Here is a 15,829-nt window from a genome sequence, read left to right as displayed (position 1 = left end):
ATAGTTCCTTACAGCCTGAAGGTTATTCTTCTCATCTCTGCACCTATGTACTGTAATTGTAGCACAGCGGACGTGAGCAGGCTCACAGGGCTCTGCAACACGCATCCTCTAGCTGACAAAATATCAGCCAAGTCCAACTGTGGGGAAATCGCTTCTGATTTTAAAGCACTGCAGCAGCAGCAGCAGCTGAGTTTAAAAAAAATCAACCTCTCCTGGCTCTTTTTGGGTATCTTCCTGGCACTTGAAATCTCTTCAGCCTGGCACAGGATTGCCTTTCTGCGAGGTTATCAGATTCGCTCGAGCAGGGCTGCTGCGCGGCTGCGGCGCTGCTCTTACCCCCAGCCTTCCCCGTAGAACCAGCAAAGCCTCCCGCAGCCCTGGCCATGCTGGTGGGGGGCCACCACTGCCCCCACCTTACACCCACCCCGCTGTCCGGCTTAGCACTCCGGCTGCGTCCTCGCAGCCCGGGAGGGATTTCCGACTGTCCTCTGATCCGAGACAGCTTTCTTTTTAACTTCGGCAGAGGCAGAAGTAATTTGAAGTTGAAGGCTTTTGAAAAATCCTGCCCTTAGTCGGTTCCCACCCTGGGTGATCTTTGGAGGTGCTCTGTGTTTGTCTGGCTACGGGTGAATGGCGAGGGAGGATGTACTGCCAGAAACACCGACGGGGGGGAACGCTCAACTCGGCTGCGAATCCCTAACGAGCTTTGCCAGTAGAAAAATGGGAAAAGTCTCATGAAAAGGTATCAATTATTGATTCAGCAGGAAGAAAACTGCTGGAACAATCCCACTCCTGCACGCACGAGTCAGGATTACCACCAGAGAAAATATTAAATAAGCATCAAGAAGCTCTGTGGAGGAAGCCTGGAAAAGTGCTACCAGTTCTTCCATGAATCGTGTCTTGGAGGAAACTGGAGATTAAAAAAAATAACGGGAAGGTGGCAAATCCACAATAAACGTTCAACTTGGCCGAACAGGTTGGTCGCGCGCTTGCGCGTGTTGCTGAACAAGCACCGTGTTGGCCCAAACCCAGGTGCCTTTCTGAACCAGAGCCGACGAGCAGGATCCCCACGTCAGAACGGCATGACTAATTTTAGTGGTTTTTGCTCCAAATGAGTTTTGCAGCACCACTCGCCACTTTCTTAAATCATTTATCAGCTAGGTGATGGGAAGGGTGCAGTCAGCACTTACAATCCATTCTGAACCGTTCCCCAAAGAAGCTGCTGAAAGATTCGAGTCCTCAGCAGCACCCGAGAGCAGGGAAGGAGGGAGGGAGGCCGCGCAGCTGGAAGCACTATAGTCACTTTGCCTGCACTCTGCTAAATCGAGCATTGTTCCAACCCGACCACTAACGTTATGTCAAAGGCCACAGATCTCCAACGCTGTATTTGCAAAAAGGCACGGCAACCTGAAAGTCACCGCTTTCCTAAATGTCTTTTAACGCTCTGTTATCATCAGCATCACTTAAGCTTTATCGGACATGAAAGCAATTCCTAAGCACACACGGCTTTTATTGGATCTCTCCGTTTGCTCTCGGGCACGTTACTGTGCTGTAGGCCTGTCCGCCTTGCCTTCTCGCAGAGGACATTGCTGCACAGCCTGCGAGGCAGCTCCCAACCGCTGCCGTTTCCAGCCCGAAACGCAGGTGTAAAGGCAAGGCAGGAGACCAGCTCAGCGGGAAGGAGCAACCGCAGCCACCGGGGCCAAGGTTAGGTACGTGCCCCCGGACCTCCTGGCAAGATACTCAAAACCAATTTAAGGGACCAAGTCAGACTGATTTTCCTAAATCGCTCACCATCAGGTATTTTGTAGAGGACGGAAAACTTCTTCCTTTCTTTTGGGAGCACCTAGCACAAGCGAGAGCGTAGCTGCTCACCTACCCAGGGCAAAAGATGAAAAGGAGCACTTGGCTGAACAAACGCACGGCTTCTGCCCGCCACCCCTGGCACACTCTGCAAAGTAGTTTGCAGGCTTGTCCAAGGCAGGAGAATACCCAAGGCAAGTGGAAACTCCACTAAATGAGTCATTAGCTGAAGCATCAGAAACACAAAGCCAACCCAAAACCCATGATACAGCACTAAAATTGTAACTGGAGAAGCCCTTTAGCTAGTCACATTACTGTAATGATGCTCCAGGCTCTGCAGAACAGCCTGCAAGGAACACGTAGGCACTGATCTTGGGAAGAATCTGTTTGCCCTTATGTGTCATAGTCATATTTGATCACCCATAGCCTAAGGAAGAGTTACCAAAGAAAAACCTCCAGCTGTGTGAGCCGGAGTTCAGTTAAAACACACCACCTGTTCAGGAAAAGCCTCCTTTGAAATTGAGGTTACAAGCCCATGAAAGCTTGAAATCAATTGCTCCTTGGGGACCAAGCTCTGCAGCGTGCCATATGGCATCAACAACTACCTCTGCCTTCGCACAGCACACCTCGGCGCACCGAGCGCCGCGATCGACGCCGGTTGACTTTGGCTACTCACCCCATTAGCATTGCTTGGATTTAAATGCCAGCTCCACGGGGGGAGCAGCCCCGATGAATTGAGATGGGACACGGCTAGTCCATTCACATGCCATCTTACTCTGATTTTACACAAGGTAAAGCTTTTGCAGCTACGCCCCGTTTGAAAAATCAGCCCTAAGTGGAAGGAGGGCTGGGACAAAAGAAAACCTGGTAGTGAAGTGTGAGACCACGACTCGTTTGAGCTTTTCTGCTACGGGTAGAGCAGCTGCCTTTATGGGATATCGCCACTGTCCTCACCTGACAGCACCTGCTGAGTGTGCAGCAGGGAAGCCCCTATGCGCTTACAGCAAAAGGAGAAATAAAAGAAAAATGTTATTCAGGTCTAATGCCATTACATAGATACAGCAGATAACCAATAATCCCTGTCTTATCCTTACAAAACCAATATTAATAAACCAAAACCAGAATGAAAGGGCCATCCACTGACTTCACCTAAGGAAGCTATAAACAGATACTAAGTTCATAACCTGCCTTCTTCCAGCTGTGCAGGATCTGAAGTGTGAGCTTGAATCCCCCTTCCCATTAGCAGCGTTTAGCTGCTACTGTCAGTGGAACTGAGTGACCAAAGCAAACGCCACTGGCCTGGGAAATTGAGAATGCTGTCTATCTGGCAAATATCAAGAATATAGTTTCCAGGCTTTTGCTTAAAAGCCCAGGAAGGCGGCTTTTGGCAGTCCCGCTCTGGGAAAGCAAAGCTACCAGGGCTATCCCATCCAGTGCGGAAAATATTCCACCCCTCCTCTTCTTCTTCATGTCCTTCACCATTTTACAGATCTCCCTCCTCTTCCCCAAGCCACACTTTTGCAGGCTGAAGACCCCTAGATGACATTTAGCGTCTCCAACAGAGTCCATTCCAACCTGCTCTTTTTCACTCTACCGCGTACTGTTTCTAAGTTCACTATATTCAACAACCTCCAGCATTGCACTATTAAAAATAGCCAGTGCTTGATGTGGGGACGACAGGGAGGGGAGGAATCCATGTGAAGGTTAGGGTATGATGTGGCTGCAGGCTCCAGCTCCCGCTTAGCTCCGGGTGCAGCAAAACTCAAAGCCACTAAATGCAGCTCTTCCCCCTCAAAGCACGGCAAAAACCCGAGCATTCGAAAGAACCGCTGATCCTACAGATTACCGTCACAAGCCTAACTGCACACGCGGTGCTTTGTGTAACTAAGGGAAGGCTTAACGGTCCCTGATCACAGGGAAAAGGGATCCAGTTCCCCAAACTCCTCTTACATCAAAGCCAAGGGCAACGCGGGGGATCTTCCAGCGTGGCAGGCGGCATCGGGCTGCCCGAACAAAGGCTCGGGAGAAGAACTCCTCTGCGGGTGCGGAGCGGGGAGAAGAGGTGAGGGCTGCATTATTTAACAGAGGCCGCTTAAAAATTCACTGTACCTTCTGTTTACTCTGCGTAGGGGGATGCGTGCTCACCTCCGCACGGCGTCCTACTTCATCGCGGGGCACCCACACGTGAGCACAGACACGCAGAGCTTTTGAACTTCAGAAAGGTTAATTCCCCCAGGAATTTGAATCTGCCTCTGTCTCTCTTTTTTTCTGTATCTGTTCACACATACGTTTAAGATTACCTTCCATGAATGCTTACCCCAAGGGATACCGTCAACACTCTGTGTTTTGTCTATGCGCAGAACTCCACTACCACCCAGGAATGCTTTAGAGGTGTGCTGCTGATACACTGCGGGGAGAAACGATGCAAGCAAAACTGCTCTCTGCACCAAGAAAAAAGGCCAGAGTAAATGAAACTCCAGTTAACTAAACTTCCTAGAAACTTTTCCCTTCCTTCAGAAAGGTGGCAGTGGTCTGTGCTGGAAGACAGTCATTTTCATTAGAGCTCCGTGGAGTGAAAGTAGGTCATCCAGGCTGACAGACCTAAAAATTAGGAATGTCTGCTTGTGACCGCGCAGATGAGGGACAAACAGGAAAAGCAGCAAATCGCTCCCACCATTAATCACTGGACTTCACTCCAAACAGTGGGATCCCATCAGCGCCCTCCCCGTCCATCGGTCCCCCAGGAAAGGCAAGAGGGTTTCTCTCAACAAAGCCAACTTCTTTTTTAACTTTAGAGCTGGCTTTGGCACAGATTCCCTGTTGATATGGAAACACCGTTTTGAATAAACAGTGCACACACCACAACAAATAAGAAGGGTTTTGTGCCTCTCTCTGACTGACCATATTCATTCAGAGCTGGTTTTTTTTCCCATATACGAGCTCTTCAAAAGCGGAGATAACGCCAGGTCAGTCAACTCCCCTTATATCAACATATATTCATTTCCTATAGGCTACTGCATCAGCTCAGTAATAACAGGTCCCTATCATTATCAAAACAGGTTTTCTTTAAATGTCCCCTTTATTTTACATCTTGAGCGTTAAAGAAATCCTTGCGATTCAGCCATTCGGAGCTGCCAAGGACATTTTAAGAGAGCACGGCCAAAGGATTTCTCACGGGAGGAGGGACAGAAGTGGGAACAGCAGTGGGAACTTCCCCGGCTTCCTACGGTCCACTTGCACTACGGCAACAAAGGGCTGATCGAGCCTGTACTTGACTCTTCTCAATCACTTTCGTTCACAGATAAAGCTGTAAAAATAATTTTAAATATTTTCAAGTTATTAAGACTACATGAATCAAGAGCTAACTAACAATCCTAGCTCTAACACCATAAATGACAAACTGTCCCCTGGGCATTGCGAAGAAGATTAAAACCTTGTCCTCCCCAAAAGGTTGCTCAAACGGAGAAGGGATGCAGCTGCGGGCACGGTGTGGCTTGGGGTGTCTTGCACGGGACAGGCAGAGCGGAACTCCAAGGTACGTTGCCAAAGGAGAGCTCAGTCCAAACACGGCTTCAGCAATACTAAGTATAAGCAAGGCCACTAATATTTCCCACAGATTAATCATGTGGGGACGTTTTTACAAACATTCTCCCCAAGCGCTTGTGACTCCGATACTGCAACTACAGGCCAGTGTGGGGCAGCGTAGTTTGAAACTGGCTAGAAAGCTGAAAACTGCACAGAAAGTCCTATCTTGATGTGCACCGAAAATAAAGAGAGAATGGAAAAGTAACACTAGCAAAACACCTAGGCAGCAGCGGGCAAGCAGCCGTTGTTATCTGTGCCGGCAAAGGCAAGGATAGTGAAGAGCCGGGCAACCAGGAACACAAAGCCAGCCTTCCAGATGCAGGCATAATCCACATGGAGAAGTTTCGCCGGCGTAGCCGCATCGGTCGGCTGTGTGGAGAAACCCTCGTTCTGTTGGCGTCCACAGCTCACACCAGCAAAAGGATGGCTTCTCGCCAGTACAGAGGTGCTTCCAGCAGGTACGGGCTGTGGGTCTGCCGTGCGGACTTGCCGGCACGGCATAATTGCACTGGTAAGCCCTTTGACCTGCAGACGAGCTTTTAATAAAAAGAAAATCAGAGAGGAGCGTGGGATGCCACCAGCACCACAGGGTGAAGTTTGGGATGTGCCTGTGCAGGCTGCCCAGCGCTCTTCTTCCATACCCCCCTTCTGGGCACCCACTTTGACAAAAGGCTGCTTGCAAGCTGGCAGGAATTCAGGCAAGAGCAATCCAAACTAGGAAGCGGTCAAGAGACATAAATACATCAGAAAAGCTTATTTGCATTAAATATATAGAAGATGCGTAACTTGGCTAAGATGCACCCAAGCCAGCAGAAGCGTTAGATCTTTTCTAACTCTATCTGGTTGAACCATCTACACGTACGTACACAGGTACGTCCCCCCTGCCTGCCCTGGGTTTACTGGATAGCCCACCAGAAGCACCTGCTTTTTCTAGACCCATCTCTGCTGTGGACCAGGTTAGGGTAAACCACAAGGCTGTCTTTTCTGACAGCTCAAGAAACCTTCGTTAGGTCTTTCAGTTTGCTGTTATCTAATATGGTGTTAAGCAAAAAACTCGAGAAAATGGCTCAGCCTTCAAGAGCTGGAGGAATTCTCCTGCCCTAAGAAGTCCTGGTCTTTCAGACACCGCTTTGGTACCCCTGATGTATCTGGCAGCAGAGAGCTCAGAGCCCAGGAGAGAGGGGGAAGCATAGACGCTGATTTATTAATTGGTAAACAGAAAAGAAAAATAAATTGTCCAAAAGTGCCGCCGCCGCTGCCTCTGCTCATCTATCTAGCTGCAAATGACCAGTATATTAACTGCAGCCAACACCTCATAAAATAAGACAAATGAAGGCAAATCACTTCTCTGCATTGCTATCTCAGAAGCAGCGTTCTGCCAACACAAATGCAGTGCATGGGAACACACCTCCTCTTCCCTAATTATCCTTATAAACTGCCAAAACGCCAAAGAAGCCCAAAGCAAAACCATGATAAAACAGCAAAATCAAAATTCGGTGGCCTTTATTGAAGCTATTTATCTTCAGAGCAGTTTGAGTCAGGGCCCTGGCGTCTTCCACAAGACACTCGGGATGCTGAACCGGTCTCTTTTGCAATCTCCATGTAATACAGTCCAATGAATCAAGCCGTCATTCTCATGGCAGAGAGGAGTTGGTTCATGCAAATTACCTGACTTCAATATTCATAAATAATAAGCTCGTAACCATGCAGAGCTGCTTGGGTGCTCAGCAGTGCTGACAGATACGAGAGTGGCAGGAGGAACGAATCAAAAGCCTTTTGTTTAGCTACAGGACAAGCTTCCCATGCAGGCTGGAGGCGGAAAGGGAAAACTTCCTTCGGAGCTTCCCTTTTTGTTTTCCAGTTGCTACACCTCCTGCAAGACAGCGTGTTTATCAAGCGTGGCAGTGAAAGTGGGAATAAAAGCTTTCTTCCCCTCTTCACTTCTTCCGCCACAAACCTTCGCCTCTTGTAGGCATCATGAAATACCGTGTTACGGCTTTTCATCCCAAGAGCTCAGCTGGGAACCTGACGGGCAAAAAGCTTTGTAACACTTTGGTGATCGTCAGCAGATCCCAATGCCCTGAAATAACAGCATAAGAATAAATCAAGGCTGAAACGTCTCTTGGAGAAAATACACATCCTTCTGCTCAACCAGAAATTCTGGCTCGCTGCTGCCTGCGGATGCTCTCTACAATCTGCTCTACGCAGGCGAACGCTGTCCGGACAGCACAGCCGCATCGGCAGAGCTTTCGTGTCCACACACTGTGCCGCCACGGACTGTAACCGACTCTGCGCTATCAAAATAAACAATAAAACACTGTCCCATTGATTTCCCTTTCCACAGACCACCAGTCATGACAACCGGCCTAAGAAAGCAGCTGCTACACGCGGTCGAAGTAAGGGGGCACTGTGTTTTTTCTGTCGCAGGCACGTGAGATCCGAATCACTATTACTGATGCAACTTTGTGATAAGTGATCCGCAGTTCAAGATTTTCTGCAAACTCCGCATTTTGGTAATTGGCCCTTCCTCTTGTTGTTTCACCTTTACAATCACTTGCTTTCCATAAATTAAAGGGGAAAAAAGAGTAACGTGACATTTTGAATTCAGCAGACATCCCAACCTTACAAGTACCCCAGGACTTTATCACTTTCAGATGTCCGCATCATTTCGTGATGTCACGCGGCCTTACTCTGATGGCAAAATTATTTCATCCAGTCTCAAATATAAGGGTGAGAATTACACAAAGCCAATAAGTGTCTTCTCACTCCACCACCTTCCACGAAGCAATCTCTCCTTTGCCAAAGCTGCTAATCTAACTGCTTATCACACGTCCGTAAACACTGCTATGTCAGAGGGGAAAGAGAGAATAAAGACAGACATTTAAGTTATGGCGAGAGCTGTCTGGGGTTTTTTTTAGTGAACAGCAGTACACTGAAATTGTTTTCAGAGGAGAAGACACCAGTAAAAATTAGTGCAATGATCTCAGAATTATCAAAGAACAAGCCAACCACACAGGTCTTAAATAGTGCAGCAGGCTGGCTGCAGAGCGCTGGCTTTGTACCTCCAGCCCCAGCTCCAAGCAGCGCTCGCCCCAGCCCTTGTGCAGCCGTCCTGTCAGGCAGCGCAGGGAGCAGATCCAGGCAAAAGTTAATGTTAAAAAAAAAAAAAAAAAAAAAAAAGCCATCATAAAATTACCCTTGCCAGGGGCAGTCATATGTAGAGAGCAAGGCCAGTGGAGAACTTTTTGGAAACCCCCCATCCGTGAGTATAGCCTGTGTGTCTCTGCTCCCTCCCTGCCTTTCCGCCAGCGAGCGTCTCATCTCTCCCTTCACCTCTAGCTGATGGCTCTTTGCCCTGGCAGAGAGGGAACGGGCAGCACTTTTTCGGCCGGTCCTTTGGAAAGAGCCTGAGCATCCTCTGTCCTTTCCTGACTCCAGCCTTTTCCAAGAGGAATCCTAAGTTCGTTTTCTTTGTGAAAGAGCTTTATGGTAACCTAGTAAGAAGATTAACTCTAAATACAGTATTAAGAAGGCAAAGAGTATGAGAAAAACAAAACAAAAGCAAGAACAAAGTATATCCAAAGTAAGCATAAAACCATCCTTTCCCTAAGGGTAGAGGAACCAAACTCCCAACGCTCAATACAGGTAAATCTGAGTGCTACCTATGATTTTAATAAACCCGTATCTCTCCTTACTACCACTGGCTGTACTTGTGTCAGCATGTCTTGGGACCACTGCAAACATTGTCCCTTACCCTCAGCGCTGTCTGTCTTCCAACTCATCTTTGCCATCTGTGAGAAAGCCACTGAGCTGAACGGGACGTCTAACCAGGTTCAGCGCCTGCGTAGCGAAGCAAAGCCCAGCTCCTCGTTAGACAGAGGCTGCAGTCACGGGAAAGCTGAGGGGTCTTGTCTTCTCTCACTCCTCTTGATCGCCTACCGTTCCTCTGTCCCTGGAGGAGGCCAATCCAATTGCCACCACCTCCATCCCACATTTGCCTTTGAAGACCGGCATCTTTCCCGATTCCTCTGCAGGGCAGGACAAAACAGGCCCTTGCAAAGCTCAGGGAGGATCCTCTGACAGATCTTCAGGGAAAACCTAAGCACGTCCAGTGCCCTCTAGTAGACTCCACTGCCATTCCTTCGGCTAGATCCCAAGCAATTTTAATGCTTCTCCACCCTCCTACGACAGAAGCTCCCACCTCACCCAGGAGCTGCCAGGGCACAGATGTACGAGAGCACAAATGCATCTGCCCCAGCTTAAGCCTCTTCACAGAGTTGTCTACGTTAGCAGGGCTTTTTCTGCAGCTAGCAAGGCAATTGTCCAAGAGGCAACCGGCCCACCCGAAACCTGAACTGACTCCGCAATTCCAGCTCTCCGCAGGGACTGAAAAAGCAGCTCAGGAGACCGGGCTCGACAACGGGCATCTCAAAGAAGTGCCTATGTTTGGAGGGATCAATCTAGGCTTTCGCCTTTGCGGCTGAGGTCCCAGCTGCTTACTGCCCCTTAATTGGATTATCTAAAAAAACCCACCACAACCCAAGCCACCTGAAAGCAGCCTGGCCCAGGTGACCACGCTCAAGCACTCCTGCCAGCAACAGGCCAGCTCTAAGAGGCGAGAGAAGTGGCCAGGCGTGTTAGATAACACGCCAACACATGCCACTCTTCTGCACAGTGTCCTCTTCTGACCTTCTCCGGGCTTGTTTTGTTGCCTCTGACCTCAAAGGCTATCCTCGGAAACCACCAGTTGTTGCAGCCATGGAACTGAACAGAAAAATCTGGCACTCGCTGCTGGCGAGGCAACTGCAGTACGCCAAGAGATCTGCTCCTGGTTTGGCTCCACAGAGAACGATGATCCCAAACAAAGAACGATCAGGGTCATACAATGGGGTACGCCAGTTTTCAACTTGGACCTTACAACATCAAGGGGAAAGGAGCAGGGAAGCCACAGGTGGATGCCCAGGACCTGCCAGCTTTTCCACAAGTATGCGAGGGAATTGTTGCTAAAGCAGAGACAGAGCACCTCAGGATGGAGAAAGTTAAGTCTCACTGGGGCTGGAGGCTGGTAGTTGGGTAAGAAGACTTTCCCAGGTAGGCTGAAAGTACTGGAAGGTATGGCTCCTTCAGAATGACACAGCTGCTTCCAGCTAGAGGAGAGTACAGGGCAAGAGCTGTCCTAAGGCACGGTCCCATGTCCCTCTCCACGTTGTCTTGCGGGTGACGATCCCAAAACCTGCCCTGCCAGCCTAAAAAAGGGAGGGCTTGAGGTCACGCTGCAACTACAAAGCGCTGGCCACCAGCACTGCTCCAGGAAGAGAGAGACAGAAACAAAAAGAAATGAAAGGGTAAAATCTTCTGAGGAGCATGTTTCACAGTTTGAAGAGAGAGCATCCAGAACCTCTCCTTCAATTTTACTTAGGTGTCTTTCTGCTCCGTAAGAACCTACTGAAAGACAAGATTAAAGGAGTATCCTGGCTGTAGTATCGTCACACTGTTAATTGCCCCATTCCAATTAGCATTAAAGGTTGCAGCACTGAAAATTAAGGATGTAGGTAGGCAGGAAAATTATCGAAGGTATAAAGAAGTTTGTTCAAAGCCTTTCTTCCTTTAAAACACAGGCACACAATACTCTCCTTTATCTTTGCAAAAACAGTGATCGATGAAAGAGCTTAGGTCCCGGTCCTGCTCCAAGCAACTGTTATAAACTGACTTCAGCCTGTCACAGTTCTTATACACACACAAATAAATAAAAATGGGCATAGCCTCTTTCTCCAGCAGACTTATACCTCGCTATACGGCCTCATTAACTGTCAAGCTTCCAGACTGGACCCCAACGTAAGGAAAGCCAGTCACTCTGCTGTCAAGGCAAGAAAATCTGTTCTCTTTCCAGCTCCCGTTGTCGTAACACAACGGATTATTCCCTTGCCTCCTGTGTGGCATGCTAAGTTCTGCTCCAGAAAGCTGCCAGCCATCACTGCAATTTCACAGACTTTATCAGGACAGGAGTTTCAGTCAATCAGTAACAAAAATTGAGATCTAAGGTGATATCTCAGGCCGGCTTCGAAAGGCGTACAGTACAAGGGTTCCATTGTGCAAAGTTCATCAGCGGGACACGGGCTAATTAACTAAGCGGCTTTTTGGAACTAGTTAGTTTTCAAGTAACGGTTTTCGCTACAAACAGTCAGGCGTTATCTGCACTGAAAGTTAAAAACTTTGGAGCGCACTTCCAAACTGGATTTATTAACAGATTTCACTATTAGCACTACCGAAACATCTATTTTTATACCAAATTCTACACAAAAAGCCTATTATCTGTATGCGTCCAGAGACATTTCAGCAGGAGGGGCAACTGAGACTGCACTACTGAGATTTATGAAGCCTGCTGCAACATTCAGACCCTGTTTTCTGCCAGTCTATCTATAAGACCTCAATTATAATGTGATTAAAAATATAAAAAACATAGCAGTCTTTCCAAAGACAAAAAGCTATTTTACAATCCTACTCTTTCCCCAACTATGGCTGCATATATTGAAGGAAACAGGTATTTTGCAAAACCAACCAACCAATACAGATGTATGCTACAACTTTGCATGACACTGAGGTCAATGCATAACACATTGCCCTCCTTCTCTTTCCGTGAAAGTATATTTATTTATATAAATATATCGATTTATTTTTTAAATATTTAATTACTCTGAACTCACTTTTCTACACTAATTGTGTTGCTGTGTCCCTTTAAGGCAGAGTTGCACTTACAAAAGATTGCAACCAGCCATCATTTGAAGGACTAGAGTCATTCTCAGCTGGCCAGCATTACTGCGCTACCCAAATAATTTTCCAAAGTAACTCTCATTTGCATTCAGAATAACCATGGGACTAGAGAACACTGAAAGACATGAAAAAAAAAAGATTCTCCGAAAGAAACAGTCACGCTTTGAGAATAACCCACTTTTTGAACCGAGACAAAGGTTTTTTTGAAATGCGCACAGAGACCTTATTCAGACAGCAGTTTTCTAACAGCTGAAATAAACTCACTCTTACCCCTCAGACTCTTCAACTCTCGGAACGGACGAGAACACACACAAAGACAGCCCATACGATATACCGCAAACAGCACCCTCCTCTAAGGGACTGGTCAGATTCATGGATACTTGGCACTAACAGCCGATTTTAACTATATTATTCATCTCCATTTTGGAGCTGCTCTTCCACGGTCACCTGTCTCAGCACAGTCACCTTTCTGAAGCGATGCACAGTTGCACAGGGTGAGGCAGCATCTTCTATTCCACCAGCTCCCGTAGTAAGGACAAAATCCCCTGAATGCTCCTCATCTACCCCACGGCCCTTGCGAACACACGCCTGGAGAGCTGCAGGACCTTAGTTTCTGTGCAGACCCTTGCCGTAACCCCTGAAGACCCTCTTCTCAGCAGGAAAAGGATCCGACATACATCAATATCTGGCTATTTTCCCTCCTTTCTCAAGGATATCAGCAAGATGCCACGTACGTGGTGTCACTTGCTTCAAGCCTTGCAAGAGTTTAACCTGCTGTTTTCAAGGGCTGGTGCTTCAAAAGCGGAGGATCCAGTGACAAGACTCGGTAATACTCTACTCACCTTGCTCACCCTTTTCTTCTGCTTCAGTTTTATGGTAGAGAGCCCCTTTCCCCAGCATCCAGCTCCTGACCATACACATCATCAAGCGAAGTCTGAATGCGAAGCTTACCTGATCTTTCTCAGGCTTGTCGGAGATGTCATTCAGACTGGTGGAAGTCAGGTTTCTGTGAGTCATGGCTGGGCTGCCTGTAAGAACAATGTCGACACCAGTTAAAGCAACTCTTTCGATCCAGTCAGAAGAACACAGAGGCTCAGGCTACAGCAACACCCTTCCTTGCACGAGGGAGGTTAATGTGGGGGATTTAAGACCCTGACAGGCTGCTTTCTATGACTTTACGTGGCACGTGGGCTATTAAGATGCTAACGCTTTGTTGTCTCTGACCCTCCGAGTTCCCATGACTCTTAGGACAACAAAAGAGTCTAAGGACTTTCCAGAATTCCTGCCCGTGGGAGAAAAAGCAAAGCAGCAAGAGGCTGCAGACCCTGATGCTGCCGGGTCACCCAGGACCCAGGCTCAAACCCATCCCTCGACAGGGCTGGGACCCTCGTGGTCACCCCGACCTGCAAACCTTCGCCTTAGCTCTCCTCCGTTGAAGGCATCTGCCCTACGCTCCTCCGCATCCCAGACTTCAGTACGCAGCTCACGCAGGCAGGGAGGTGGGCAGCTTTTGGTCCTTCGGAACAGCCAATAATTAAAATCTACCTTTCATCAAGCAAGCTCATTAACTAAGCTCATGAACCTTAAGGCTTTTACTGATTGAAACAACACGTGCACCACGCTGATAGGCCAAAAGTCACCAATTCCTGACACCAGATACCCCGGAGAGATGAAGAAAACCCCCAGAGACGAAGAGCTGAAGCAGTTCACCTCCATTTCTTTTTCCAAGACCAACTGCTCGACTGTAAACCTGACACGCTGGCATTCCAGCACTGCAAAACAGCTAGTAAGGAGTTGCTTGCTCCCTTATGGACTACTTAGCCTACTTATTCTTGCGTTCTCAGAGACTAGCAGAACATATGGAAATAGTTCTAAAGAACTTGGAAAAAGCCCCATGATTTCAGAATTCAGTTCTACAATCCCACTAAAAGCATTTGTAGTTAAAACTGAAGAAACTCAGAAATAGCCATAATTGTAAAAGAAGAAAAAAAATTAATTAAAAAAAAATAAAAAGAAAAGACAAGACTTCTGGGATGGATACAGTATCATAAACCACAGCGGTCAGTATGCATTTTTTTTAATTACTCTGAAATTTTCCCATCCCTTCTCACCCACACTCGCAGGAACCAGAAGCATAGCAACAGGAGCTGTTACCACAGAGTTTCTGACCGTGAACGTAACTGGAAAGACAGAAAATACTCAAAAAGAAATGGCACTGAGGCATTTCCCAACTTGGGCCATATTTCGAGACAATATTGATTAAACTTATGCTTTGATATTCATACCAAAATAAAAGGCCAAGTTTTCAGTGTTCATCAGCTTGCAGTGCAAACAAGCTCTATAATAAATCAGCATACTGAGCAAAAAAAGAAAAAAAAAACCTAGGAAGAAAAAGATCTGGAGTTAGGTTTTCTTTACAATATATTCATCGTATGTGGAGTTAGCCTTAAAGCATTCTTTCTTATGAGTCACCTGGAATCACAATATACCTGCTGTGTGTTACTGTCCCATCCAGGAACGTCAACACAGCAAAAGCCAAGCACAATTAGTTAAATCAGACAGTATAAAAGGGGGGTTCCCAGCTGTTCCTCTTCCTGGTGTTACTGCAAGCCAGATTTAAGACCCCACCTATCTCTACAAAGTTTTTACAAGTGTGTTTACTCATAGAGTGAGAAATGCCACTTGGAAGACTGGTTTAAGCTACATATATTAGTAACCATTCTCCTAATTAATTATGAGCAAGCCAGAGTTAGACATGTCTACAAGTTTTGATTGAATGGTTGATATGAATCTGTAGGTAGGAGATAAACACATAAACAAAACAGGAAAAAAGCGATCAAACTTGCTCAGGTATGTTGCGTCTGTTACACGGCGTAGGCATTACTTTGTTCATAACACCTTCTGTGCTATGAATATTTAATAAATGTTTCTATTTGGTAAAAAAACAAAGCTGGACCAAAAAAAACCCCAATAAACCCAGGTTATTGTAATCCTGAAGCCCCTTATTGAAACCCAGGGCTCCTTTTCTTGTATGGTGCAATTAGTTATCTTTTAAAGGTTACACAGACAGTGCCAATTCTGGGAAATCTTTGACAAGCACATAATGTACCCGTAAATTAAAATGAAAGATTGAAGCTCGATGCAGAGACACACATGGCTGCTTTGCAAATCTGAGCCAATAATATCAAATAAAGCATCAGAGAAGCACTTTCTTTAAAATGCAAAGCTTGTTCACGCTGATAATTGGTGTCACGCAGCTCAGTGAGTCAAAGCAAAGTTCCTATCGGTTTCTATTACCTGAGCGCTACCGAGTGAGAGAAATTAAACAAGAAAGTCTTTGGCAGAGTTAAACAGATCTGGAGAAGTGCGGAGACCTGCAGAGATGGGAATACTGATGGGCTGCTCTCCGAGCTGGGTATCCCACACTGCCCAAGGCCACCTCACGGCTTTGGTGGAACAGCATTGCAGAGATGGATTTCCTCTTGGTCAAGCCTTACCATGAGACCTCTTGAGTCCTGGCATGGCTAATGACTCCAGCTGAGAAGGAACTAAGTATGGCTTCCAAAAAGCCTTGAGCAAGGGTAGAAAATACTAACGATTTTATTTTATACAGTTGTTGACTGCTGTTTCAGTGCATTTTGTTCAGAAAAGCTGCATGTTGTAGCTGTAG

At 47.0% G+C, this 15,829-nt stretch overlaps 1 protein-coding gene across 15 annotated transcripts in view; it reads right to left on the bottom strand.

Moving 5' to 3' along the window:
- Window positions 1-15,829, bottom strand: part of SLC4A4 (solute carrier family 4 member 4) — a 235,429-nt gene that overhangs the window by 59,976 nt on the left and 159,624 nt on the right. For all 15 annotated transcript variants that reach the window (XM_069778238.1, XM_069778197.1, XM_069778216.1 and 12 more), the window contains one exon: window positions 13,111-13,187. In XM_069778238.1, coding sequence (XP_069634339.1) covers window positions 13,111-13,187 — 77 coding nt within the window. The remainder of the gene's footprint in view (window positions 1-13,110; window positions 13,188-15,829) is intronic.

The sequence above is a fragment of the Haliaeetus albicilla genome, chromosome 1 (genome assembly GCF_947461875.1).
Source record: "Haliaeetus albicilla chromosome 1, bHalAlb1.1, whole genome shotgun sequence".
In the NCBI taxonomy this organism is placed as follows: domain Eukaryota; kingdom Metazoa; phylum Chordata; class Aves; order Accipitriformes; family Accipitridae; genus Haliaeetus; species Haliaeetus albicilla.
This window is presented reverse-complemented; position numbering and strand designations above follow the sequence as displayed.